The following is a 27,017-nucleotide window of genomic DNA, read 5'->3' as shown; positions in this document are numbered from 1 at the left end:
CTGAGCTAAAAGCCAGTGGGCTTACCTAGGGGGACCATGTGCCCCCTCCAACATTCATGTGTCGCAGCCTTGGGATGTGACTGTATTTGGAGGGAGGGCCTCTGAAGCGGTGATCAAGTTAAAATGAGGCCATTAGGGTGGGCCCGCATCCAGTGACTGATGTCCTTACAGAAGGGGGAAAAGAGGACACAGATGAACACAGAAGGAAGACCGTGTGAGGCCAAGGGGAGAAGGCGGCCATCTGCAAGCCAAGGAGGGACACCTCCGAAAGACGCAGCCCTGCCAATACCTTGAGCTTGGGCTCCTGGCCTCCAGAATGAACTGTGAGGAAAGAACTTTGTTTACTAATAAAACGATTTTACTTCAAATGGACCTTCACATACATATGATAACATCAAACATCTCTTTAGGGGCGCCAGCCGGCTCAGTCTGTGGAGTGGGCGACTCGAGGTCTTGGGGTTGTGGGTTCGAGCTCCACGCTGGGTGGAGAGATTACTTAAAAATAAAATGTTTAAACAAACAAAAAACATTTATCTGACACTCTCAGGGTGAGAAATTAGATTTCTGTTGTTCCGGGGCCACCCAGACCGGCCGGCTTTGCTTCAGCAGCCGGAGCAAACCCAGGCACCCGGGATAGACCTGAGTAAGGCGGGAGAGGTGTCGGGTGCCTAGGGACGTGGAGAGGGAATGAAGGCCAAGACAGACCCTTTCTCTGTGGCCTTGGTCTCCCCGCTCTCCCACGAGGACCTAGTACTTTAACTGCATACTGAGGATGTCCCCTTCCCTCCAAACCCAACCATCTTAAGCCACTGGGCTCTGGTTGAAAGGGGGAGTGGAATTAACACGTCAGAGGTGCACTGTGGACCCATGATCCCTACCCCGCTGGGCTCTTCTTTTCCAGAGTCTATGCAAGCCTTCTCCTCGTGCCCCTCCTCTCTCCTAGACGCAACCCCCAATACCCCCACCTCTTATCTGCATCCTATTCAATCTATACTCCCATCCGTCCCCTTGGGGTTGAGGCTGGGGCCCCTCTCGGGGCTGGCCTGCACCCTCCCCTTTCTCCACTCTCACCAGGATTCTTCCAGCTGCGGGTGGAGGGCCACGTGTCGTGTAGACGCGCTTCTGTGCCCCCGTCCTCTTCTCTCACATCATGAGGTGTTTGGCCCTGTGGTCCCCACCCCTAGCTCCGCCCTGCCATCCTCTGGGAGTGTGTGACCTTGGGTCCCCTTGATCCTTCTGTAAAATGGGGCTAACAGGCCCCAGCTCCGAGGCTTACCATGAGGACTGAACTGCATCCGCACACGGGGCACCTGCGAGGCTCAGGCGATTAGGCGTCCAACTCTTAATCTCAGCTCAGGTCATGATCTCAGGGTCCTGAGTTCGAGCGCCACGTTGGGCTCCATGCTGGGAGGGGAGCTGACTTTAAAAAATAATAATAAAAATTAAAACTTTTTTTCTTTTAAAGATTTTGTTTATTTATTTGACAGACATAGATCACAAGTAGAGAGGCAGGCCGAGAGAAAGGGGGAAACAGGTTCCCTGCTGAGCAGAGAGCCCGATGCGGGGTTCGATCCCAGGACCCCAAGATCACAACCGGAGCCAAAGGCAGACACTTTAACCCACTGAGCCACCCAGGCGCCCCGAAAAATTAGAAGTTTTTTTTTAAAAAGGAAAGGCATCCACACAGTGGCCAGCCTGGAGGCCGGGAGCCACTCTAACTCTGTATGGTCGCAGGCCTCTACCCATTTTTTCTAGTGGATGTGCAATTCATTAAGCCAGCCTCATCTCCGGGCATTTGGACCAGTACCAAGCCGAAGGTCTAGAAGAAATGTCCTTCGGCCTACAGCCCTTCCACGGGTGGTTCAGGAGAATGGTCAGCACTTCAGCGACAGAGGCAAAAAGTGGAACTTTTTCTACGCTGGGCAGGTATCTTCCAATGGGTGTCTTTCTGGCATCACATGGCTGCCAGCCCCGGGGAAAGCCAGCGTGGGGGTTCTGGCAATGCTGGAATGATCTACACCTTGGGTCCTACCCTTGGGCCCCCTGGTTTTGACCTGCTCTGAGGTTTGTGGACTCTGCCTGCAACTTGTTTCTGACCTTTGCTCCTTTGGTTCTTATCAATTTGCGTGAGCTCTTAACAGACTGATAACACATGGCTTGTTCCTACGGCACAACTCGCTCTCCACTGCACACCGGCAAGCTTGGGGCGCTCTGAGAAACGTGCTTTTGGAAACAATGTCTGGGGAGCTGACAGGTTTGAAGATTTTGTGATACGGGGAGTGTGGGTGTTGCTGGGGGGTGGGTGGGGGGGAAGACCCAGAAACAGAAACACCCATCCTTGGTGTTCCTGAGCCAGCACATCAGGGGCCGGTGGGAGGCACCTTGCACGCAGACCACAGCACACGCATGAGCCCCCCCCCCCCGTCGGCTTCCTGTGAGTCCCCATGAAGAATGAGGCTGGAGACACGTCGCAGCCAGCTGATAGCCTGCCTGTGACAGCAAGCATGAAGCCTCCACCTCATTTATAAACAAAGGATTGGGGAAAATGGTTTCTCGAAACAGTAAACATAGAGTGACCAAAGGACCCCAGCATCCCACTCCTAGGTATCGACCCAAGAGAATGGAGAACATAAGTTCGTATAAAAACTCGTATTATTCCCAATAGCCAAGGGGTGGGAAAAGCCCCATGTTCGTCACGTGATGACTAGATAAAGAAAATATGGTGTCGCCATGGTAGAATGTTACTCAGCCACGAGGTACCAGTTCACACTCCAGTGTGGATGGACCTTGATGACAGGACGCTCAAACACAAAAGGCCACGTGGGACGTGATTCCAGTTACATGAAGTGACCAGAACAGGCAAATCCCTGGGGTCAGGAAATAGACTCATGGTCACCAGAGGCTGGGGAGTGACTGCTAACGGGCATGGGTTTCCTTCGTTCTGGGGTGAAGAAATGATCTGGAATGACACAGTGGTGAAGTTTGCACCACTTTGTGAATATATTAGAAACCCCTGAATTTTCACTTAAAAAAAAAAAAACTAAATTAAAAAACACTGCAGAAAGCCCCACAAGTACGCGGGGAACATTAGCCCAGCAAGAAAGAGAACTTATATGCCATAAAAACGAAACATTAGAAACCTTAAAAACAGAAACTAAAAGTGATAATGGCTGCTACACTGTCAGCGTGGGACCGAGGGTGACCGGGTGAGGACACCTGGAGGTGAAAGTGATGGCTATCGACAACCCCAGGACAACAGGGAAAGCCAGGCCATGCCGTGACCCTGGGAACCAGACCTGCAGGGCCTTTCCTAACCTTTGACCTCAGGAGAGAGAAAACGCCCAGTGCTGTTCTTGCCAGAAAGATACTCACTGGAATGGTTATGGGTCAGTTGCAGAAAGATCATTCTGGAAAGCAAAATTTGCCATGGTTGTCCAGGTCAGTGACCCACGTTATCTCAGGGCTGGCATTCCAGGAGCCGCGGTTTTAAGACAAAAAGGAGATTGGCTGCCTGGGTGGCTCAGTCGGTGAAGCGACCGACCCTAGATCTTAGCTCAGGTCTCGATCTCAGGGTCGTGAGTTCGAGCCTCGCACTGGGCTCCACGCTGGGCGTGGAGCTGACTTAAAAAAAAAAAAAATAAGAGCGGACCCTTCCTGCTCTCTGGGGTGTCAGCCACGTTACACGCTCAGCTCGGTGCCTGCTTCACGCCTGTCCCTGAGGTGGTGGTGCCACCTGCCTTTCACAGATAAGCAAACGGAGGTGCAGGGACGTAGGAGCACAGCAGTGCCGGAAAGAAAGCCCTGCATTCCTGCGCCTCCTCCAGGGCCGGGTTCTTCGGGGCAGAAATGTGCACATGTAGGAACCAAGGTGACCCACACCTGGAAGGGGCCGGTGTCCTTGGCACAAGGCCATGACCTCCAAACTGTGGCTAACCTGAAAATACACACTGTTGCCTAAGGAAAAATAAAGAAAGTTTCCTGTTTCTTGACACAACTGACCTATTGGGCACTTGAGACTGAATCGGATGGCAATAGTAAAGTGTGCTGAGTTCCAGAAGGCTCTTTGGGCTTGTCTAGGCCCGCCCAGCCTCTGGCCTCCCAAGCAGTGTCTGCTCCGATGCTTCAGCTCTGTTTGGGAGGCCAGTGACTGACTGCCTGACAGTGAAACCCGTTTCTTGTGTCCCCAAAATAGCCCCCACCTATGTCTGCAGCCCTGAAAATGGTTCAGACGTCACGGCTTCCCCTCACATCACTGGGTCGAATAAATCAGGACACCTCCTTTTCCACTTTTGACTGGGCACTGACCAGTTTCCTGATCGCACCTCGTCAACATCTGGAACCCTCCTGTCCATATCCAGCCCCCCAGTCCCTGCCCCGGCTGTCTACCCCCTGCCTCCGGTTTGCTTTCCTCGTATAAATAAGCAAAGTCAGTCTCTCATCTAAGATTCTCTGGCTACAAAACAAATTCTTTTACATGCTCATTGCCTAGGACAGGTGCATTAGTGCCCTGTGGCCGCTGTGACAAATGGCCGCCCTGCATTCCCACAGGCGTGCAGGCTAAGTCATCTTTGTGTCTCCTGAACACACACTTACTCTCTCTTACGGCCCCCGAGGTCAGAAGTGAGAAAGCAGTCTTACGAGGCTAAAATTAAGGTGTCAGCCACGCTGTGGGCCCTTCTGGGAGTGCTAGGAGGAAATCTGTTTCCAGGCCTTTGCCACCTTCCAGAAGCTGCCTGCACCCGGCTCAAGGCCCCTCCACCACGGGCGCAACCGGCAACGGGCACGCTGGCCTCTGCTTCCGTCATCACTTCTTTGCTCTGATCCTCCTGGCCCCCTCCCATGAGATCCCTGTGATTACACATGCCATGTGGATCATCCGCGCTAATTCTCCCTCTCCAGATCCTTGGCAGGGTTCCCTCTGCCAGGTGAGGTCACGCAGCTGTAGGTGCCAGAGATGAGGTCATGGACGTCTTGGAGGGGCTGCGATACTGAGTAGGATTCACGTGCTGCTGAGAAGGGCTAGACAGTAAATACTGTAGGCCTGGTGGGCCATTCGGTCTCTCTCGCTAGGCCTGGCTATGTAATTTTCAGGGCCTGATGCAGGATAGAAATGAGGGGCCCCTCGTGCACAGATAGCTAAGAATTTCGAAACGGTGACAGAGGAGGAGGGTCCGGTGAGACGCCACAGCATGTCCAGCCGGGACGCGGCCCTGCCTCTGCTGCTGTGGCTGGAAAGCCGTCACGGGTCACGTGCAGACGACAGGTGACGCTGTGTCACCACCCAACCTAATGGGACACCTAAATTATAATTTTCTCACGTCACGAGATGCTATTCCGCTTCTGCTTTTCCTTTCATTTTTGTTATAAGTAGGCTCCATGCCCAGTGTGGGGTTTGAACTCAGGACCCTAAGATCAAAAGTCATGTGCTCCACCCACTGCACCAGCCAGACGCTCCTCTTCTGTTATTTGTCTCAACCCCTTAAAAATGTAAACATCAAAGGCGCCCGGATAGCTCAGCTGGTTAAGCTTCTGACTCTTCGGCTCAGGTCATGATCTCAGGGTCGGGAGATCGAACCCCGCCACGGGCTCCACGCTGGCCATGAAGCCTGTTTTGGGACTCTCTCTCCCTCTCCCTCCACCCCTCCCCACCCCCTCATGCACTCGCGCTCTCTCTCTTTAAGAAAAAAAAAAGAGCAGCCCTCACTGTTACTCAAAGGCTGTACAAATACGGTGTGGGCCGAGTCAAGCTGTAATTTGCTGGCTCCTGGTCTACAGGATAAAATCCCCACTTCTCTGCCTGACTCTCCAGGGCCCTTTGAGGCTGGAGACAGGCGTCTCCCCAGTGCCACCTCACAAGCTGCATCCAGTGCTTCTGATGGCCCCCGTTTCCTACCAGATCCCCTGGGACAAATCCGTGCCTGCGCTCCTCCTCCGGGCCCCTCCGTCCAGAAGCCCTACCTCCCACCTGCTCCAACTGTATTCCGGCTTGGACGCTGAGCTCCGTGAGAGGTGGTGCTCTGTGCCTATCCCGTCACCCTGGCTGGATTTACGTGTCTCTGCGTCCTCCTCTCCCTTGGGTAGTGAGGTGCCCAAGGGTGGGAATGCGGGCTAAGTCATCTTTGTGTCTCCTGACCTCACCAGCCCTCAGAGCTGGTACTTAGAGGGATGACAAGAAAAACCTAGAATCTGGGTGGCTGGAGTATACTCAGATTCTGACCCCTAAGAACAAAAACTGCTTCTTACCAAAAACAGAAACAAAATAAGCCCCCACCAACCAAGAACTTCCTCTCTCAAATTCAAACCAAGAAAATAAAGATCTCTGAGACTAAACAGAACTGGGTTCCAATCCTGACTGTCCTTACTAGACATGCGTCCTTGAAAAAGTCACCTCCCTTGCTCTTAAGACTGAGTCTCAATTCGCCATGGCCCACCAGGCCCTGTGTGACTTGCCCCTCCTAAGTCTCCTCTCCTGTCCGTCTCCACCACTGGCCTCTTCTCAGTCCTTAAGTGTGCCAGGCTCCTGTGTGCATCAGGGTCTTTGCACTTCCTGTTCTTTCTGTCAGAAACATTCTGCCCTCCCCTGTGCCTGGTGACTTACCCTTCTTGCCACAGCTCAACCCCCCGGACTTGGGAAGCTTTCCTGGCCACCCCAAAATGAGGTTCTTCTGCTACATGCTTTTCTGGCATTCTGAACCTTTGCAGATCGTAATTATTTTGTAATGATCGCAATTGTGCAATTTCTGATCACTATGAACAAGAATCAAATTTAATAAACACATCACACCAAATGTTCTAAGAGTGGGGAGATCCTTTAATTATCCCAGTACCCTCCTGAAGTCTTATAATCACCCGCACTTCACGGATGGGGAGGCTGAAGCGCAGAGAGATTAAGAAAACTTACCCAAGGTTGCACACCTTGTCAGTGCTGGAGTTGCCATCTTCAGCCCGTTCCCACAGGCTGACTGTGACTTCCGTGTGGCACGGCTGCTGGGGTATCCCCAGGGCGGAGCACCTGTAGGGCACACTGGGGCCGAGTAAAAAGTACTGAGGACCTAAAAGAAACAACACCCCAGTGGCAACGAGCACTCCGCGTGCCCAGATCTTGATTTCTAAAACTACTCTCTAATAAAAGGAACTAGGCGGGGAGAAGTGGCTAATTCTAGGACTGGGGCAGGAAATATATGAGATGAGCCCGGAGCATCTTGTAATACCAGGAAGTAAGGAAGTGTTCCCAGGAAAACAAAAACACCCCAAGCCAAACACACTGATGGGAGTGTGTTAAGGGGTCACAGGAGCCAGCTGGAAAAGTTCCCGATGGCCAAAGCTGGAAGAATTCGAACAACAGAATACAGTCGTATTAGATTATAACCCAGAGTAGGAAATAAACATCCAGCGGCCACACTGTCATAATTAAATGATGGGTAAGCTAATAAGTCAGGGAGAGAAGAGAACGCTCCCATGCAGAAGAATTCCACATAATTCACATAGACATCTCACGTAAGGAAGACTTCTCACTCTTTAGGAGTGTGCTGCACATAATGATTTCCGTCCGAAGTACACACTACAGAAAGGTGGGGGGCAGCAAGTAATTTTCCAGTGGAGAACCCTGACAAATGCTACCTCAGCCTGCAGTCAAGGTCAACATCAACAGATACAGATAATGCTGGCTGTAGGTACCCTTACAGGAGGTGATGAGAGTCACACTTTACCTCTGGGGTTCTTCTTCCCCCCAAACCCATCATCCTAGTCTTATCACAAGAAAAACACCAGACAGATTCCAATAGAGGGGCATTCTACAAAATACCTGATCATTTCTTCTCAAAACCATCAAAGTAATCAAAAACAAGGAGAATGTGAGAACCCACAACAGCTGAGAGGCGCCTAAAGAAACAGCACAGCCAAGTGAGTGGGTCTTAAAAGTTCTCATCACAACAACAAAATATTTACAATTATGGGTGGTGATAGGTGTTAACTGAACTTATTGTGCTAATTAGCTTACAACATATACATACATTTAATCATTATGCCGTACATCAAAAACTGGCATGTGTTACATGTCAATTCTAGCTCAAGAAAGAAAAGAGAGAGAGAGAGAGACAGAGAGTGAAAACCAGGCCAACTTTTAGTAATGTGGCACCCTGCATGGGATTCTGGAAGGGAAGAAGGACATTAAGTAAAAACAAAAGAAATTTAAATAAACCACGAACTTCGCTTCATAATGTATCAAGATTGATTCATTAATTATAACAAATGTATCATGCTAATGAACCGTGTTACTGATAGGAGAAACTGGGTGTGGAGAAAATGGTAACTCTGTACTTTCTTTCAAGTATTTCTGTAAATCTCAAGCTGCTCCAAAAGACAATGTCTACCAGTGAGAACGAAGACAAAGTATAAATACACAGAGGACTTCATTCTCACAGGCCTACTGTGAGCATCACACAGGAGAATGCACACGAAGTATTTAGCGTGAAGAACAGCCATCCTCTAGGTGACTAAATCTAAATTAAGTAAAAATTAAGGACGTTAAAAATTCAGTGCTTCCATGGCACCAGCCACAGGTCAAGTGCCCAGAAGCCACGTGCAGCGAGTGGCTGCTAAATTAGGCACTGATGGTAGAGAATATGCCCATCATTGCAGGAAGTGCTACCAGACTAACACTGCGTTTAACAATGAACGGCATAATTACTTGCTTGGTTCCTTCGGCAAATGCCATCTTCTCAACCCTCCCCACCTTCCCCATACCTCTCTCCAATTTACTTTTCTTCTTACCCCTTCCCACCTACTTGATGGGAAATCCACTTGGTGTCTCTTCCACGTCCCCATCTAGCACTGCAGGGCCAGCGCCGTAGCCACGTGGTTGCTCTGCTGTGGAAATGCAGCCAGTCCAATCTGAGATGCACTGTGTAAGACACACCAGATTTCAGAGGCATGGACGGGGGGCAGAAAAATGTAAAAAATTTCATAACTTTTATATTGATTACACATAGAAATAACATTTTGGACACGCTGTTAGATAAAGCACATTAATAATAGTAACATCACCTGGGTTTGTTTTTTTTTTTTTAACTTTTCTTTCCTTTAACACATCTCCTAGGAAATTTAAATTATGCACCTAACATTTGTGGCTAACGTTTTTGCCCGTTCGCTACCCAATACAAGCGACTGGCATATAGTAGACGCTCAATAAAATTTTAATGACTGCCTGCCAGGGTGCGCCTCTGGGAACCCGCTAGCTCCAACAGTCAACACTGATGTAAGGCAGACCACGTCCCATGCTCCACCTCCTCACCATACCAGATAAGGAAACTGAGGCCCGGCGAGGTGACGTCAGCCACTTCCCAACGGCACGTAGTGCGGAAACGTCGGGGTCGGGATTCGAACCCGGGTCCTGTCCTCACAGCCCTGGCGCGCTGACCATTCCTACCTGGCAGGGAGGCGGCGGCGGCGGGAAAGACAGGCGCGAGGCACACAGCATGCGCTCGGCAAGGGGCGCGGCTCTTCGGCCACCGCCTTCCGTCGGCCTCCATGGGCCGGGCCCCAGCCGGCCTCCTCCGCGGCCATCGCCGGCCACCCGCGTCTCCGCCGGCCGCCGAGCCCTTCGCAGGCGGCGCCGGCCGGAAGTCCCGCCTCCGCCGCGCGCCCCGGGGCGCCGAGACAGGCACGTCGGCCAATGAGAAGCGCGCCGTGGCGGACGCCGGCCAATGGGCGCGCGCGCCGGGGGGGCGTGTCCGGGCCGCGGGCCGGAGCGGGTCGTGCGCGCTGAGGAGGAGCCGCCGCCGCCGTCGCCGTCGCCGCTGCCGCCGCCGCCGCTACCGAGGCCGAGCGGAGCCGTTAGCGCCGCGCCGCCGCCGCCCGCCCGTCCCGGAGCAGCCCCGGGCCCGCCCGCCCGCGTCCAGGTGAGGCGGGGGCCTTCGGCGGCACCCGACGGGGTAGGCCGCGGCAGGCCTGAGCTCGCCTGGCCCGGCCGCGGGCGCCCGCGGGCCTGCACCGGCCGAGGCCCAGGCCGCACCGGGCCGGGAGGGGACGCGCGCGGGCCGCGGCGGGCGGGCGGGGGCCGGCCGGTGTGGGCGCCGGCGTCAGGCCCCGGGCCGGATTCCTCGGCCGCCGCGAGGGGCGGGCGAGGGGGACCACGGCGTGGGCACGCGCCTGGCGGCCGGGCTCCGCGGCCGGGGCCCCAGCAGTCCTGGGAGCGGAGGAGCCGGGGGCGGGAGAGCGAAGCCAGAGGCGAGGGAGTGGGGTGAGCGCCTTCGGCGCGCAGAGGTCACGGCCCACGGGCTCGCTCCCCGGGGAAATCCTACAGATTCTTTTGTAGTCGTTGTCAGAGAACCGCGGTCGATCTGAGGTCCTTTTAGAAGTGTGCATACCTTTCCGAATGTATGGGAGTCCTAGAAAAATATGTATTTTTTGAACGCCATCTCTAACAAAGCTGTTTTTGGGGCGTGGGACGTTGGGATTTGTAAAATATGTGTGTGTGTGTTGAAAACACAACCTGCATGCAATTGAACAATGGGGGATGGATGCTCTTCCTTTTCCGGTCTCTTCTGCTGCTCGGCTTATTAAAATGGGTTCTGATACCTACTGTGTGCAGGCAGGTGGAGAAGAACTTTTGCATGCGCTGCCCCGGGAGGGACAGAGCCCCCCCTTACCAAAAGTATTCATGTAGTATCTGTATGGTCAGTGGTCCAGAAGTGGGGAAATGGAAAAGATAGTCCTACTGGAGAAGGATTTCACAACCTGGTCAGTACTGACATTTTGGGTCTGATCATGCTGGGTGGCGGTGGGGGTGAGGTGGGGAGGATGTCCTGTATATTGTAGGATGTTGAGTAGCATCCCACTAGATGCCCGCAGGATCTCTTTCCTTTCCTCCCTCCCCCCCACTCCCGCCCCCAGTTGTGAAGATCAGAAATGTCTTCAGGTATTGTCAAAAGTATCACACACACAGGAGAAGCACCACTGAACCAAAGGATCTTTTACTAAAAGTTCCTCTGGCCTCATCTCTGATACATGGGGATCCAAGGTTCCCAAGAACTTGTACAAATTCAGCTGTGGCAGCCTTAGTTTTCTTATCTGTAAAATGGAATGGAAAAATGCCGTGCAGATTTAAGGGTGTGGGAAGCCCCTAGCAATGGCTTGAGCACGGTAAGCACTGAATAGATAATGTCATAAATAATCACCAGTATTTAGTGAGGTTTTACTGCGGAATTGTTCCTTTATAGATCTTTATCTCCAGCCTTTGAGATAGGTGCTGTTGTAACTTCCGTCTTCAGGACAAACAAACCAAGGCTTAGATGGGTCACTTGTTATGACCAGTCTCGCACCATAAGGTGGCCGAGGCGGGATTTGAACTCAGGCCCTCTGACTCAAAATCCTTACTCTTAACCATGAGATTTTATCGCTCTTGTGATCACAAGTGTCCAGGGAATCCCGAGAGGAATTCCGTTCAGTTTTCATTCACCGTCTTCTGTGTGCGAAGCTTTGTGCTGGGATCTATTACAAAATTTTGTGACTTCAGGGTCTACAAAGAGGCTGAGATATATGAACATCTCAAAACGTGGAAATAAATAATGTTTCTGTTGAAGCACTGGTTTTGGAGGAGGCAGAGTTCGCTTTGGATGTGATGAGTCTGAGGTCATGTGCAGCAAGTGGAAAACGAGAGAATTATGAAAATACTCTTCCCTGCTTGCTTTATTGCTCCTCTCACTCTCTGCTTCCCGTCTCTATCCTTTCATACTCCAGCAAAAGTTGTCTTTTTAAAATGCAGATCTGATCATCACTCCTGATTAAAAGTTTTCTGTGTGGAACGAATATTAATCCTTTCCCCCTCTTTAGGTGACTTTAAAGTTTGGGATCTCAGGTCTTGCATCTTCTAACCCTCCCTCCCTTTTGCATTTCACCTGCACCTGGACCTGAAACTCCATCCTCTCTGCCCCTTGTCCCCACGGCCTAGAACTTCCCAGTTCTCCTCCACCTAGAGATGCTTTCCTCAGGCTGCAAGACCCCGCTCAGAGCTCGCTCACCATTGGAAGCCTCCCCCTGATTGCCACTCTCCCTTGACCCGCCCTGGAATCGACTAACCGTTCCCTCGCCTGTGTTCCCATCCCATTCAATTGAGCCAAATTAAATGCTGAATGGTGAGGAAAGTGCAGTTGCTGCCTTTTGCCCCTAGGTGGCAATAGTGAAGCAGCGGGGCCGGCCGGAGTCTGTAAGTCAGGGGAAGACCAGACGAAAGCAGCCTACGGAAGGGAAGTGAGTCTTGCTTCCCTCCTGTAACCGACCCAACCCTCCCTGCCCTGCTGCTAGGCTCTCAGAGGCTGTGGTGATTACAGTGTGGGCACATTTAGCCACACGTGCGGTGAGGGTTATGCACTGGCTGATGTGTAAGCGCAGAAAAGGAGACTGTTCACCTAGGCTGGGTAGGCAAAAGAGATCACATAATGCTTCCTGGAGGAGGCCAAGCAACGGTGGGGGGAGGTGCGGGTTAGCCAGGCACAGACCACAGGGAACAGCTTTGCAGGATACAGGAAGAGCATGTGCAAAAGCATGGAAGTGGGAACATCTTGGTTTGTTCCGGGAACCATTTGGGGTCTGATCCTTCAGGGGCAAGCAAAGTGAAGTAGGTAGTGGCAAGAGGACTCATGTGACTGGTGTGCAGAGAGTGTTGTCCTGTAGGCCAGGCCAGGGGTGATTTTAGTCCACGAAGTGAAGGAGTCAGATCTGTGCACAGGAGTTAGAGCAGAGTTGGAGGGGGACGGTGCTGCAGGCCAGCAAACCAGTTAGAAGGTGATCACTTTGCTCTATGTAGGAAAAGCTGCGGGTGTGACCCAGAGCTATAGTGGTAGGGAAAGAGGGGGGTGGGTTTGAGACATGGTTGGGGGGTAAGAGACACAGGACTCTGGGTATTTAGATGTGGGATGTGAGTGAGGAAGAGAGGACACCAGTGGGTGATTCTGGGTCTCCGCCTGAGGGACCGGTAGAAGGCCGGTGGTCAGTAAGAGAAACAGGAAAGGCAAGAGAAGGAGCAGTTTGAAATGCAGACACAGGAAAGCGTGCAGTGGATATGCTGTGAGGCGGAGAGGGGGCAGAAGGCATTGTCCACGTCCGTACATGCTGGGGGGACTCACCTTCATGATCACTGTTGGTTTCACTTGACCTAGGGCCTCTGTGTGTTTTGGCCAAGTCACACTTTTGCAGGTTGAAAACACGGAACGTGACTGCTTGTGCATTGTCATGGGGAATAGGGAGAAGGGGAAGAAACTGCCTCTTTGAGTAACTTCCAGCCTGAGCTGGGGGGAAGAGACCTGTGTGGATATGAAGTAGCAAGAGGGTAAGCAGCGGGTGGCGACAGCATCGCGAGTGTTGAAAGAAAGGATTGTCTGGTGCTGGGTTTCTGTGTTTGATGAAAGAGCTGGTGTCCATACAGGTCGTTGTGATCAAAGAGGCATGGGCAGGAGTTTTTAAGGTGCAGCCAGTGGCCCGGGGTGAGTAAGAGAGGAGAGACAGAGTGGTCCGGAAGCCTGAGTGGACTGGTTGGGACAGGCAGAGAGGGTTGAGAGGGTGAACTTGGAGATAAGTCTAGGAAAGTATGTCAGGGTCAGGTGGTAGAGGGTTTCTGGATACAGACGAGAGGTGATCTTTTGTTTTTTGTTTTTCTGGGGGAGCTTAAGGATGGGGGGGGGCTGGTCAGGATGCTTCTGTGGTACAGGGTGGCCTGGTAATGGCCGGAACAGGAGGGCTGGGACTGGGACTCTTCCTTTATCTCGTATACCCAGTACCTTGCTCCGTGCCTGGCATGTGGTTGGCACTCTGTGTTTACTTTGGGGAGGGAGGGCCAGAAGGGGGCTTGGGAGTGACTGGATCCAGCCACCCACCAAAGAGACATCTCTCCTGGAGGAAGGATTCACAGAGGGGGAAACAGATGGCAGAGGAGTGATTTGGAGGGAAAAGGCCTGGTTGGGTTTGCAGAGACTGGGTTTGAGATAACCACGTGGCAGGGAGACCATTTGGGACTCTGTCTAGGTAAGGGATAAAGGGACCCAAACCAGAATAGTGGCAGAGAGATGGGGGAGAAGGAGATACATTGCCGATGTGCAACTGGCAGATTTTGGTGCCTGCTTAGGTATGGGGGAGGGAGAGAGGTGGCTTGGGGCACAAATGTGTCCTGCCACCAGGGGAAGTAACTCAGGGGGAGAAGAGGCTTGAAGAGGGGGACAAGGACAAGAGGAGAGGACTTGAGGGTGCCTGCAGTTGGAGACTGGGAGGTCAGGGAGGCCTACGTTGCCCTCGGTTTTATAAGTGAAGTCGGAGGAAGGGGACAGGGCTGGAATAAAGTTCATGTCTCTGGCGGGCAGAGTGAGAGGCCAGGTGACCCATCCGAGCTGGTGTGTGCAGTTGATGGTGAGTGAGCATAGGCAGCACCAAGGTGTTCCACATACGTGAGGCTGGAGTAGTGAGCCTTGACTGGTGTGACTCCCTGTGACTCCCATGGAGCCCAGGCCTATTAGAAATGGCATCAGCTGTTTGGATCATTTCCAGGGTTCCGGGGCAAAGAGTTGAAGCGTTCCTTCGTGGACCTGGAGGCGGATGAAGTGGCCGCTTACCAAGTGTCAGGAGCTATGCTGAGCACTGCGAAGCAGGTGGTACCCTCCCCATTTCACAGACGAGGAGACTGAGGCTCCAGGAAAGGAACTGCCTTACCCACAGTCGTTCAGTTGATCAGCAGTAGGGTAGTATTGGGGCACAGGTCTATCAGACTCCGCAGCCCGGGCGTTTGCTGTGCCATGTTGCTGTGCGGTTCTCTGCAAGAGCCCTGGAGTGGCCTTGACCAGCCAGGAAGGAGCGAGAACTCTTTCACAGGGCTGTGGAGCCAGTCGTGTCCCCGCAGGCCCACGCAGCACTCGGACTGGGCCAGACACTGGCTGCACCTGATGTGCTTCTACCCAAAGCTTTTCAGCCTGGTGGATGTTGAATTGCTGTGACATAGCCGGGGCTGGCCGGGTCCGGCGGCTCTCCGCGCCGGGGGCTGCGGGAAGGGGCGAGTAAGGAAATATGTGCCGTGTTCACTTAAGCCCTCGCCTGGCATAGCAGTTATAACTGGGTCAGGTGGTACATTCACTTTGGCTCTGGCACCCTTGAGTGTTTCCTGGGTGACCTGACATTCCTGAGGCTTTTACCTTGGAGAACTCAGAATTTTACATCTGGAAGGGACCTTAGAAATAATTGAGTCCAAGCCCCATCATGTGATGTGTGAAGTGTCAAGGTTGAGCCTGAGGACATATTTGACTGTTCTAGTTTTGCTCCGGCTTGAGTAGTTCAGCAAGGCTGCTCTGTGAATATCAAATGAGACAGATTCTCAGGGGTGCCTAATGGGAACTAGTCTTGGTGCTTTACGTGTATATTACCTGTGTAAGTTTTCACGTCCTTTATACACATATCTCTTCCCTATGTGCATAGTGGTAATACTACTGATGGGAACAGCATTGCTGAAGTCTCACAGACAACCAGAATTGTTGAAAATAGTGCAATGGGGCTGAAAACCCTCAGAGATCATCCAAACAGGGCTTCTCCATGGTACATGCACTTACTGGAAATGTTCCCAGCTCAGCAGGAATTGCTTTGCTAAACTAAGTTTCCCTGTTTGCCCTCTACAGTGGAGTTTGATTCTGTGAGATGGGACGGGTAAGTAAGTAAAAGTAAGGTCCTGGGGCGTCTGGGTGACTCAGTCGGTTGAGCATCTGACTCTGGGTATCAGCTCAGGTTGTGATCTCGCGGTCGTGGGGTCGAGCCCCGCGTTGGGATCCGTGCTCAGCGTGGAGTCTGCTTGTCCCTCTCCCGCCCCTTCTGCCTTGCCTGTTTGCTCTTGCATTCTCGCTCTAGAATAGGTAAGTAAATCTTTAAAAACAACAACAACAAAAAGTAAGGTACTGGCTATATTAAGACTGTTAGTACAATTTTCAGCTGCCCTTTAACGTGAAGTGGCAAATATACATGATTCCCAGGTGACTCTGAGACCTGGTGTCTGTCCATCCCCGACCCCACCAGCCCTCCAGGCTCTCACCAACGATGTGGGCGAAAAGCAGATAATTAGGAGTTAGAGTGATTCGTGCATCTGTAAAGTCTTGGGCTAAATGGCGCGTGGGCCCAGGGAACTGGAGCAACCTATCGTCCGGGGGGACGTTTCGCAGATGAGTGAGGAGGTGATGGAGAGAGCGGACAGTCTGTAAAAGGAGCAGCCGGAACAGAGGCACGGAGATAGGGAGGTCTGCCGCCCTCTAGGGAAGAAGCTGGAGCGAAGGGCCACGTTGCGAAGTGGGAGGCTGCTCTGTAGGGACCGTTGGAGGCCCCGCGCTGCCATGAACTGCGCCATGGCTGACCCTGCCCGTGAGCACAGTACCGAAGCCTCTGAGCCTCAGTGGGCCATGGACAGGGGCCTCCGGATGTGCTGACCTGGAGACGTCTCCCTGGAGCCCCCGAGCCAGAGGAGACAGCCCGACAAGCCAAGGGGCGGCCAGAAGTGGCTACAACTTGGAAGTCACTGATTGTCGGGGAGAGACAAAGGCCCAGCTGTGGTTGGTGCTTGACAGAAGCTGGCTTGGCCGGGGACCGGGGAGGTGGATTTGGAAGGTCAGGGGGAGGAACACAGAGAGCAGGGCGGTGCGGCCCTGAAGCCTTGAGAAGCCATGCTCTGTTTGGGATTTGGGTTTCTCTGCTGTGGGCAGTGGACCTAAGAACTGGGTCCGCAGAGGCTGCTCAGCCTTACGGGGGGCATCGGGAGGACCCCGCGTGCTGTGGCGTAAGGCTCGCTTTTTAAATCTTTTAAAATTTATTTTCGAGTTCACTTGAAATCCTGGTGTAGGGTTCTTTGAGTTTTGACAAATGCATAGAGTCGTGTTACTACCTCCACTGTCAAGACACGGGAGGTACAGTCCCCAAGAAACAGAAGTGCTCTCTTGTGCTCCCCCCGTGTACTCAGCGCCCCCCCTTGCTCCCTGCCCCTGACCACCACTGGCCCATCCCTGCAGTTCTGCTTTTGCCAGGACGCACCCTTACACTACGCAGCCTCGGAGTCGGGTTCCTTTCACTCCGCGGAGTGTAGTTGAGACTGATTCAAGTTGCGTGGATGGTAGCACTTTTCTTACTGGGAGCAGAGCTCCATTGGGTGGCCTTCCCTAGTCTGGCCGCTGATGGCTCGAAGGGCATCTGGGCTGCTGCAGTTTGGGGTGTGACTGAGTAAAGCTGCTGTGAACACTTGCGTGTGGGTTTTTATTCAAACGTAGCTTTGCATTTCTCTTGTATGACTACAAGTATGGAATTGCTGAGTCTTGGAAAGCGTATGTTTCAGAAACTGCCCTTACGTCTTCTAAAGCGACTTTAAGGGACACCTGGGTGGCTCGGTTGGGCGACTGCCTTCCGCTCGGGTTGTGATCCCGGCGTCCTGGGATCGAGTTCCACGTTGGGTGCCCCCTGCTCTGCGGGGAGCCTGCTTCTCCCTCTCCCTCTGCCTGCCATTCTCCCTGGTTGTGCTCTGTCGAGTAAATAAATAAAATTTTAAAAAATTAAAAAATAAAGCGACTTTAACATTTTTACATTTCTACCAGCTATGCATGAAAATTCTGGTTTCTCCATATCCTTGATAATGTCTGTTTTGTTGTCGTCTGCCTGCTTTTGTTTTATTTTGGTTTAACCGTTCTAAATGGGTGGCATTGTCTTGATCCTCATTCCAGATGGGTAACGGTATCTTAATGTAGTTTTAATCTGCACTTCCATAATAACTAATAATGTCGAACGTCTTTTCACGTGTCTGTTTGCCATCCGTATATCTTTTTTGGTGCGTTGTTTATTCGTGTCTTTTGTCATCTTTAAAATTAGGTTGTTTTCTTATTAAGTTTTGAGAGTTAAAATATGTTCGGAATGCAAGTCCTTTTTCAGATATGTGATTTGCAAATATTTTCTTCCTCTCTGTAGCCTGTAAGCTTTGCAGAGCAAAAGTTTTACGTTGTGATGGCATCCAGTTCGTCAATTTTTTAAAAATGGATTGTACTTTTGGTGTGGTATCTCGGAAATCTTCGCCTCACCCTGTGTCACAAAGATTTTCCCTTAGAAAATTTCTTTTTTTACATTTTAGAACAGAGGTCGTCACACTTTTTCTGTGAAGAGCCAGATGGTAAATATTTTCAGCTTTTTGGGCCATCTGGTCTCTGTCACAACTACTCAACTCTGTCACTGTAGTGCAAAAGCAGCCACAGACAATACATAAACAAATGAGAATAGCGGTGTGCCAATAAAACTTTATTTCTACAAACAGGTGGTGGGCCATCCACTGTTTAAGAAAGTCATCTTTTTTACTGGGCATGCAAGACACCCCACTGTGAATAATGAGAATGGGGTCATTATTGCTCAGGTCATCGTCTGTGAAAGCGGGGGAGGGAGGGAGAAGATGGGAGAGTAGGTCCCTAATTCAGAACAAAGGTGAGGAGAGGGAGGGATGAAGAAAAACAAAGGAAGGGAGAAGAGAAATGTTTGAATCACATTTTGAGCAAATGTGCATTTTAATTTTTCAGAGTTAACCCTTGCACTTGGGTTCAGGCTTCAGCAAATGGTGTGTTTGAGCTGATGATCTATCTGAAAGCCTCACGCTGCAGATGTGTTAACAGATTTGTGGAGTTTTTCATGATTAAGCCCATGAATGCTGGTGGCCGCATGCTTTCTCCTGAAAACTGGTGTTTATTTAATTCATATTTAGATTATATCCAGCATTTCACTTGTACCCGCTATAGGGTCGTGGGGTACTCACACATACTTCCCCGCACGTGTGTGATTATTTCTGGAGAACAGATCCGACGGTTCTGAAGCAGAGGGTGGCATTGGTTTGAAAGTCAAGGGCATCCTCCAGAAGGGCTGTTGCGTTTCACGCTTGTATCAGCGGCGCACCAGGGTGTCCGTCTGCCTTAGCCTTCTCTACGACGCTAGATTTTGTCCATCCTGGGCGGTCTTGTATCTGACCGACAGAAGGTGGCATCTCTTTTGACTTCACATTTTCCTCATTTGTGAGTTTGGGCTCTTGGTTTATTAGCATTTGAATTGCTGGCGTCTATTAGTTGCGGCTCAGGCTCATATCCTTTGTCCCCTTCTCTGTTAAGGATGTGTCTTCCTTCTGGTGAGTTTGTTGATGCTCCGGATCGAGTGGTCTAAGCGTTGGGAGTGTTGACATTGGGGGCTGGACAATTCTTGGTTGTGGGGCCCACCCGGGGCCTTGTGGCACCGCCGGCCTCTCCCCACTAGGTTCCGGTGGCACATCACCACCCACAGTCATCGTAACCAGAAATGTCTCCAGACACAGCCCAGTGTCCCCTGGGGGGCCGAATCACCCACACCAAGAACCACCGGCCTAAATAATGTAGTAGGTAGCGAGCATTTTCTCCCAAGTCCGCTGCTTGTCTGCGTGTGGTGCCTCTTGCCACACAGAACTTAATCTTTGGAAGTCTGACTTTCTAGTATTTTCTTTTAGGCTTTAGATGCTAACCTATTTTATAAAGAACAGGGAGCATAAAACATTTTCAAGTAAATAAAAGAAATACTGGGAGAGTGCCCTAACTTTGCACGTTGTGTATAGTCCGAAGCAGATCAGGAGGCGGGAAGGTAGAGAAGTCCCACCTGTTTCCAGCAGGGGAAGAAAAACCCAAACCCAAAACCACACCTAAGTCCTCTCTCAGTGCTGACTCGGGGGGGAGGTGGGAGCTGTGTTCAGGTTTTTATATAACCACTGGCAAGGCTATTTTTAAAGAAGGCTGAGTGCTCCTGACAGCGGGCACTGGGTTTTCAAGCATAAAAGCAGGGCTGGGCAGAGGGATCTGGAGAAGGGTGGGCTGCCCCCGAGACCTCCCGGCTGGTGGGCCGCGGGGCCTTTTTCCAGTGATGACACTTCAGCCCCATGGGGGTGAGTGCCTGAATATTTAGAGGCAGGGACGTGGGACATCTTAGATGACGTGGCCGGGCGCGGCAGGACTTGTGAGCAAGCCCAGCGCTGGTCGTGCTTTCAGAAGAGCGGTCCCGGTGCTCTCGGCTGCGTTGATCCGGACTCTCCTCTGAAGCCATCTCTGTGCCGTGGTGTTTGCCACTGAGAGAGAAAACCTCTGCAGGCGGCTAAGGGCATTGCAGAGCTTGCAAGCTTTGAAGACCATGTTCCTCCAACTGGTAGAGAAACCCTGACCTCTTCACCAGCTCAGTCGCTATGGCCTTTGGGACAGAGGGATGCAGGAAACCATTGTCTCCCTGCTTGAGGACAGAGACGGGGTGCCGGAGTCGGGGTGCTCAGGTGCACATCGCGGCCTCCTCAGCACCCAGCTGCACTGTGGTACATGCAGAGATGCGAGAAGGCGAACGGAAGCTTTGGAAAGCTCTCGAGACAAACCAAACACTTTTCGCAGGAGCTTGAATGATGGTGCTGGAATTGGTTGTTGGTGTTTTGTTTTGTTTTGTTTTGAAGTCAGCTCCGCACCCAGCATGGGGCCTGAACTCAGGATCCTGAGATCTAGAGTCGCACACTCCACTGACTGAGCTGGCCAGGCGCCCCCGTTCGTAGCGGTTTTGAAACGCCCTAGTAAGTAGAGACGGCTGTTGTTTTAGAGCAGTTTCAGGTTTACAGAAAGACTGTGAAGGAAGTACAGAGCAGGTGTCCATCAGAGTCTTCCCTCTTAGGGACATCGTATGTCGGTGTGGTGTTTTGCTAGAATCCACAAGCCAGATATGGATCAGCTCAAGCGCATAGTTTGCCTTCGGGTTCAGTCTCCGCGTCGTACCTTCGGTGGGTTTCGCCCAGATGCGTGCTAACCTGTATGCACCATGACAGGATGACCCAGATAGCCTCACCACGCTGAGTCCTCTGCGCTCCTCTGTGCCTCCCTCCCTTCCTTCTGAGCCCTGACAGCCACTGGTCTCCTTACCGGCTCTAGGGTTTCATCTCTTCCACGATGTCCTATAACCGGGGTTACCCGGTGTGTCGCCTTTCAGACTTAACGTTACACAGTTAAGGCCTCCTCCGGAGCTCATTTCCTCCTGTCACCGAATAACGCTCCATTGTGTGCAGGCCGCGGACGATAGCAGCGTGTTTCTTCCTTCGCCTACTGAAGGGCATGCCGGCTGCCTTCAGCTGCCGTAAACCTCCACGTGCGGGTTTTTATGTGAAGTTGAACTTGCAGTGTTGAAAAGAAAAAACCCTAAGTGCCAGTCATTCGTTTCGCCTTAATGTTCTGCAGTATGGACATGTGGAACTTACTTGGTTTTTCTCCCCCCTCCACAGATTTTTAAAAAATACAATGTCTAATGGTTATGAAGACCACATGGCCGAAGACTGCAGGGATGATATCGGGAGAACGAATTTAATTGTCAACTACCTCCCTCAGAACATGACCCAGGATGAGCTGCGGAGTCTGTTCAGCAGTATCGGGGAAGTCGAGTCTGCAAAACTCATTCGGGATAAAGTAGCAGGTAAAGAAACCGAGAGGGTTTGTAGGGGGGACTTGGGGGGTCCCACTGAGCACCGGCTTCTGTGCCCGCGGTTCCTCAGGGCAGAAGAGCCACAGCCCTGCGACGACGGTTGTCAGGTTCCGTTGTTATCTCAGACTGTATTGTGCCACCGCCCTGGTGGCAGATTGGACATCGGTTTCCAAAAAAGGAAAAGCTCCTCATGAGACAGAGCATGTACAAAGTGAGATGGTGGGAGGGGTGGGAAGACGAGGGGACACCAGAAACGGGGACGGCTCTGACAGCTGGAAGAGAGCAGAGAACATGCGTGACAGCCCGGCCTGGCTTGGTCCCATGCGTGGAAGGGACTCTGGTCCAGGCAGGCCCTTCCCCTGTCTTTCTGGGTCCCCGTGCGCGGTCAGGCCCGTGGCAGAACACGGAGTATCCCTGTGCTGCTTGCCGTCACACCATCAGCTGGGACACCTGAAACACGCGGAGCTTGAACTCTTGGTGGGTGAGAGCGGGGCTCCCCGTGGATCAACAGGCAGGCTGGCTGGTTGGATGCCGGCTGAGAGCCCTGCTCTCCACTGCCTCCGCATGCGACCTTGAAGCCTCAGTGTCCCCACACCTAAAGTGGGGATGGTGGCTCCTACGTCCTAGTGCTCACCTGCCTCATAAGGGTTTGCAGAAACCTGGGAAGGCTGTCCTTACGGCGCAGCCTCCGACCCGAGAGTATGATTTCAAGGAGGAAAACATGGAAAGATCAGGTGCTACGAAGCACTTCCTTCCTTCTGCCCCTGTGGAGGAACATTGCTTTAAGGAGCTGTCCTCCTCCTCCTCCTGTCTCCTGCTCCGTTTCTTTCTACCCTTATTCTCCCCCACCCCCGCCGCATCCTCTTCCTTCATCCTTCTTCCTCTCTGCTCCGGTGAGCTGAGGAATGGGCAGACAGCCGCCCCCCCCACCGCCACCCACCGAAGAGGGCTCTGGCTGCCACCCTGGGTTGTGAGACTGTGGTTCTCTGCACTGAAAACTCATTTAAAAGTTAAAAACAAAACACAAGAACAACTTTATTATGGAAATAAGATAATATCTTGTATTCTGATCTGCATGAAAGTGATATATTAAGCCCTATGTACCTATCATCTTACTTCATCGATTCTCAGCTTTTGCCGGGAACCTGAAGTTGCCTGTCTCTGGGCTGTATCCTGTCGAGGCCGGCTGACTACTGTGTAGGGAATTAGTTCATCAGAGGGGGCACTGACTTCAGAAGTTTTTTAAGGACTCTTCCAATTCTGAGTCTGTGATTTAATAAACATCTTCTAACCAGGAATTGTAGATAATACACAAATTTTAAGGGTGTTAGAATGTTCTAGAAGCCATTATCTTTCTCCTGTTTCAGGAGACCATCTGCATAAGAGTCCTTCTTCAGAAGCGTTTTAAAATTCTCCTATGCTGCTAACAAGTCCTGCCTTTCTCCTCTTATGTTCTGACGGAAGGGAATTTTTAGCCCCGTGGATATTCCTGAACATTACAGTCCAATTTTGCCAGCATTCTCACGGTACCTGACTCTTTGTTCACTTGTTGTGGTTTCAAAGGAATGTGAGCTCTGAGGATAGGAACACCTAGATTTGGCAAGATCAGTCCGGAGAGAACTGGTTTCGGGAATGGGGTAAAGGCAACAAAGTGTAATTTGGAAATTATTTCAGTTCAGAGATAAACTTTTCTTCCCCTTCGGGCAAGATAAGTGTGACGTACGAAGAGTTGTGGAGTCTGTGGTCGCAGGCTCCAATCTCAGCTCTGCGCCTTGCTAGCAGTTCCTTAAATTGAAAGCAGCCTACCTTCAGGAGAGGCGCACTGCATCCGCCTCTCTCCTCCTGCCGCTGGTGTGCGGCAACCTCGCCGGCTGCACGGCCCCTCTGCCCTCTGTTAGGCTGCTCTGGTGAAACCCCAGGCAGGGAAGTGTCTGTCCAGCTGCTCCCTCCTGGCCGGGCTAACGAAGCCCACCCTGGAGAGAGTCTTGCGTCCAGGCAGATAGATGGGTGCCCTCTCGAAGCCCCTTCCCAGCGGAGCTCAGCCCACAACGCAGGCATCCCCGGCCCCCACAGCAACCGCGTCTGCACCCTTCACCCTGGGCCGGTGATTGCCTCCCACCTCACTGGGAAAATAACAGCCATCTCCACCCCTGCCCGTCTCCACGTCCTGGGAACCTCAGGCTAGACGAGCACCTGCTTGCCCGGGTCTCTTCGCGATCACCTCGCCAGCGTTCAGACATGCTTGTGTCTGTTCTCTTTAAAAGAATCCTTGCTGAGGTTCCTGACCCTCCGGCTCAGAGTGTCTCTACTCGAGACACTTGGGACTGGACAGTTCTTGGGGGCGGAGGTTGCGTCTTACGTTGCGGACTGTGGAGCGGCATCCCTTCCACTTGCTAGATGCTAGTGGCATCTTCCAAGTCGTGTCAACTAAAAAAAAAAAAATGCCCTTAGACGTTGCCAGGTGTCGCCAGTATCCTTCCTGGCTGCTCTAGCTTTTGTCTTCCCTCCCCTCCCATTCACAGAGCCGTCGGTTGATTGTCTTCTCTTCCTTCTGGAAGCTTCCCCTCCTCCTTGGCTTCCGTGAACCACCTGCCTAGCTTTCTCCCAGCCCTGAGGCCTTGCTTTCCCTCTTACAGCTCCTTCCTGACCATTAACTTAGACGGTCCTTAGGGCTATTCCCAAGCTGCTGCTTCCCCCAGGGAGAGCGGATGCACCCCCGAAGCTTTCCTATAGCCTCAGTCGTCCACCTGTGCTTCAACGAGAATGTTCTCCCGACCTTCAGACCCCTCCACCCCTCCACCCCTCCCCTTCAGCCTTTCCCCAGCCTTTCCCCAGCCTCTGCATCTTACCAGGTGGCACCAGTGTTCACTCAGTGACTCCAGTCAGAAATCTAAGCATGACCTTTGATGTGTGTCCCTGGCTGGCACTCCTGCTTCTGGATGCTTCCATCCCTTTCCTTCCACCCCTTCCCCCGCCCCACTACCCGCCACAGATCCAGATGAGGCCACGTGGTCTTCTGCCTGCACTGGCATTCTGGCCTCCTAACTAGCCACCCGTGTTTCCTCCAGAAGGTTCTCTTCACTGCGGCAAAGGAGTCTAAACAGTCTGCATGTGCTCCTGTCACTGTCAGTTCCCAGGCCCTGCTTGCTTCAGGTCACCTTTCCTGGCCCAGCTGTGTCAGCGTTAGATGCTCCTTGTCTGGGTTCCCATAGCAACTGCGCAGATGGCCGGGTGGGTTTCCACACTGTGCTAAGTTAGAACTTTCTTGTCCAGGAGGTCCATATGGTTTTCAGAGGCAGGGACCCTATTAGCTCCTTAGATAGTCATAATCAGTGCCTGTTGAATGAATGAATGAGTACGTCTAGTGAAGAGGGAGATGCTAATCAGCATGGCCATTCATTTGCTCAACAAATATTTATCGAGTGCCAACCATTGGCCAGTCATGGGCGACAGGAGTGAGGACCGGATGGTGGCTAGGATGCTGGGAATGTTTGACGGGCTGGCCTCAAGATTCAGGGTGTTTCTGGCTGCCAGGCCCCAGCGCCTGTGTTGGGGACATGCATTTGTTGCTGCGTGTCCATCCACAATTCTAGCTAGCCCTGCCGTGCAGCCCTGCCCTGCTTTCTGGCCTGGTGTCCGGTCCTTTGCAGATGCCATATGGCCCAGGAATCAGCCTCTGCCCTCCTGCACTGTCCTGTCAAAGCCCACACCCCGCCTGCAGCTCCCAAGTCTCCTCAGGGACCTGTCCTCCTCCTCCCCAGCCACTCGGCTGTCCACTGACCCTCCTCTCAGGCCCAACTGAGCTGCTTGTCGTTTCCCAGCATGCCCTGGCTCTTATAGTCTTGTGATTTTGTGAATACTGTTCCCTCTACGGGAAAGCCCTTCCACACCGAGCCAGCCTGACCTTTGTTCCTTCTAGAAAAACGACATGAGGCAAGACGGAAAAAAAAGTTTAAATTACCCCAAATCCTGTTAGTTGTGTAGTTCGTGTCCTTCCGTACCTGTTTCTTTCCACATTTGTGGTCATGAGCAAGTGTGCGCTTTTAGAAAAATGGGCTCACACCACCCAAGCCGTGCGAGAACCTTGACTTCTGTACCTGTGAATGTTTTTCTGTCACTGAGTGTAACTACCTCACCGGAACAGTTACACGGGGTCCTGTCGTATGGCGGTTCTGAGTGTACAACAGGATAGAGCCGTATTGCGTGTTTATGGAAACCTCTGGCATCCTGGTGCACGTCCGCACTCATCAGTTATTGCCGTTGGAGGTCTTCCTGGAGGTGAGCCCGTAGAGGGGACAGCGTGTACCGACTCAAACCCATCACCAGTTTACTCTTGTTCTGCCCCGCCCCACCATCCCCTAGGCTGGGGGGGGGCGGGGGGTTCTCTCACCCAACCTAAGTGAAAGGTGACATCTGGCTGGGGTAGTCATTCACTTTTTAATGACGTTCATCTGGTTTCATGTCTTTACGGGCTGTTCGTACTCTTCCTTTATGAAATACCTTTCTTGTCCTTTGCCCGTTTTCTTCTGGGGACATTTGCTGTGTCTTATTTATTGTCTTCGTTAATTCAGTCACTCCTCTGCCTCCACTAAGACCCAGCCTCTCTCCCCTGTGAAGTCCTCCCTTGAGCGCCCCCAGACATTTAAAGGCAGATTTTGACCCTCCCTCCCCTCTCACGCTGCAGGGGCGGCCTTGGCCACAGGTGCTCCCCTCCCCCAGCCGCCCGCCCCGGGGTCAATTTGAGAGACATAGTGTCTGGCTGCTCCGGTCGGCGAGTGTAATAGGAGATGCCAGGGCATCATTTCTCGGTTTTGACCTTGTCTAGAGAGAGGGCAGTGTTTGGAACTGGAAGAGCAGTGGTTGTGAGGCCGCCGGGCAGGGCACGGGCAGTGCTTTGCAAGGAGGCAGTCTGGGTCTCCTCCAGGCAGCAGCTCTCGGAGTGCTGGCCGCCGACCCGCAGCAGCTCCTTGGAGAAGCACACGTCCCAGGCCCCACCCAGGCCCCCTGAATCAGCCAGCCCAGGGTGTCCGCACATCGGATTTAACCTTCGTGGAGGTTACTGTGCTGCTGCGGGAGCAAGTCAGAGACTCGGAGCTCTGCCTGCAGCGTGGGGAGCGAGAGCTGAGGGCAGCATGAAGCACGGGGAGCGCTGGCCTCTAGGACGCCCCTTGGCCTCAGCCTGAGTTTATTCATGCTTCATCCCTACCTCTTCTCTCTCTCACTCACTCACTCACTCATCTCCTGCCTGCTCCCCTCTTCTCCAGATCTGCCATTGTGGGCTTCTGGTTGCCCTCACCTGCCAGCACTGACTCCAGGCAGGTCCTGCCCTCCTTAAGCCCCAGCGGCCTGTGCAGGGTCCATACTTGGCCCGAGCACTGCCCCTGAGCACCCCTTTTTCCTCACCAGACTCAGACTTTCCTCCGTCAGGGCTCGTCTTCCAGTGCCCTGAATGAGAGGGGGCCGCCCCTGATCCGCCTTCATGGCCGGGATCCTGGCAGGCTCACTACCTCTAGGGGACAGGA

The 27,017-nt window shown here is 52.5% G+C and overlaps 2 protein-coding genes across 2 annotated transcripts in view; one reads left to right on the top strand and one right to left on the bottom strand.

Annotated features, from left to right (window-relative positions):
* Positions 1–343: 343 nt before the first annotated feature.
* On the bottom strand, positions 344–13,130 carry LOC308354067 (uncharacterized protein; the record flags this gene model as incomplete). The annotated part of the gene is made up of 6 exons (XM_080821316.1): positions 344–1,420; positions 6,902–7,024; positions 8,787–8,902; positions 9,428–9,762; positions 9,817–10,186; positions 13,125–13,130. The coding sequence occupies 6 exons, from the start codon at positions 13,128–13,130 to the stop codon at positions 1,354–1,356; spliced, it is 1,017 nt and encodes a 338-aa protein (XP_080677442.1). The 3' UTR covers positions 344–1,353.
* ELAVL1 (ELAV like RNA binding protein 1) overlaps positions 9,727–27,017 on the top strand; it is a 36,821-nt gene continuing 19,530 nt past the window's right edge. The window contains exons 1-2 of the mRNA XM_080815380.1: positions 9,727–9,899; positions 21,299–21,486. Of these exons, the coding sequence (XP_080671506.1) occupies positions 21,315–21,486 (172 nt within the window). The 5' untranslated portion in view covers positions 9,727–9,899; positions 21,299–21,314. The remainder of the gene's footprint in view (positions 9,900–21,298; positions 21,487–27,017) is intronic.

The sequence above is a fragment of the Martes martes genome, assembly GCF_963455335.1.
Source record: "Martes martes genome assembly, chromosome: 1".
Classification (NCBI taxonomy): domain Eukaryota; kingdom Metazoa; phylum Chordata; class Mammalia; order Carnivora; family Mustelidae; genus Martes; species Martes martes.
The sequence above is the reverse complement of the archived record's forward strand: the minus strand, read 5'-3'. Positions and strand labels throughout refer to the sequence as shown.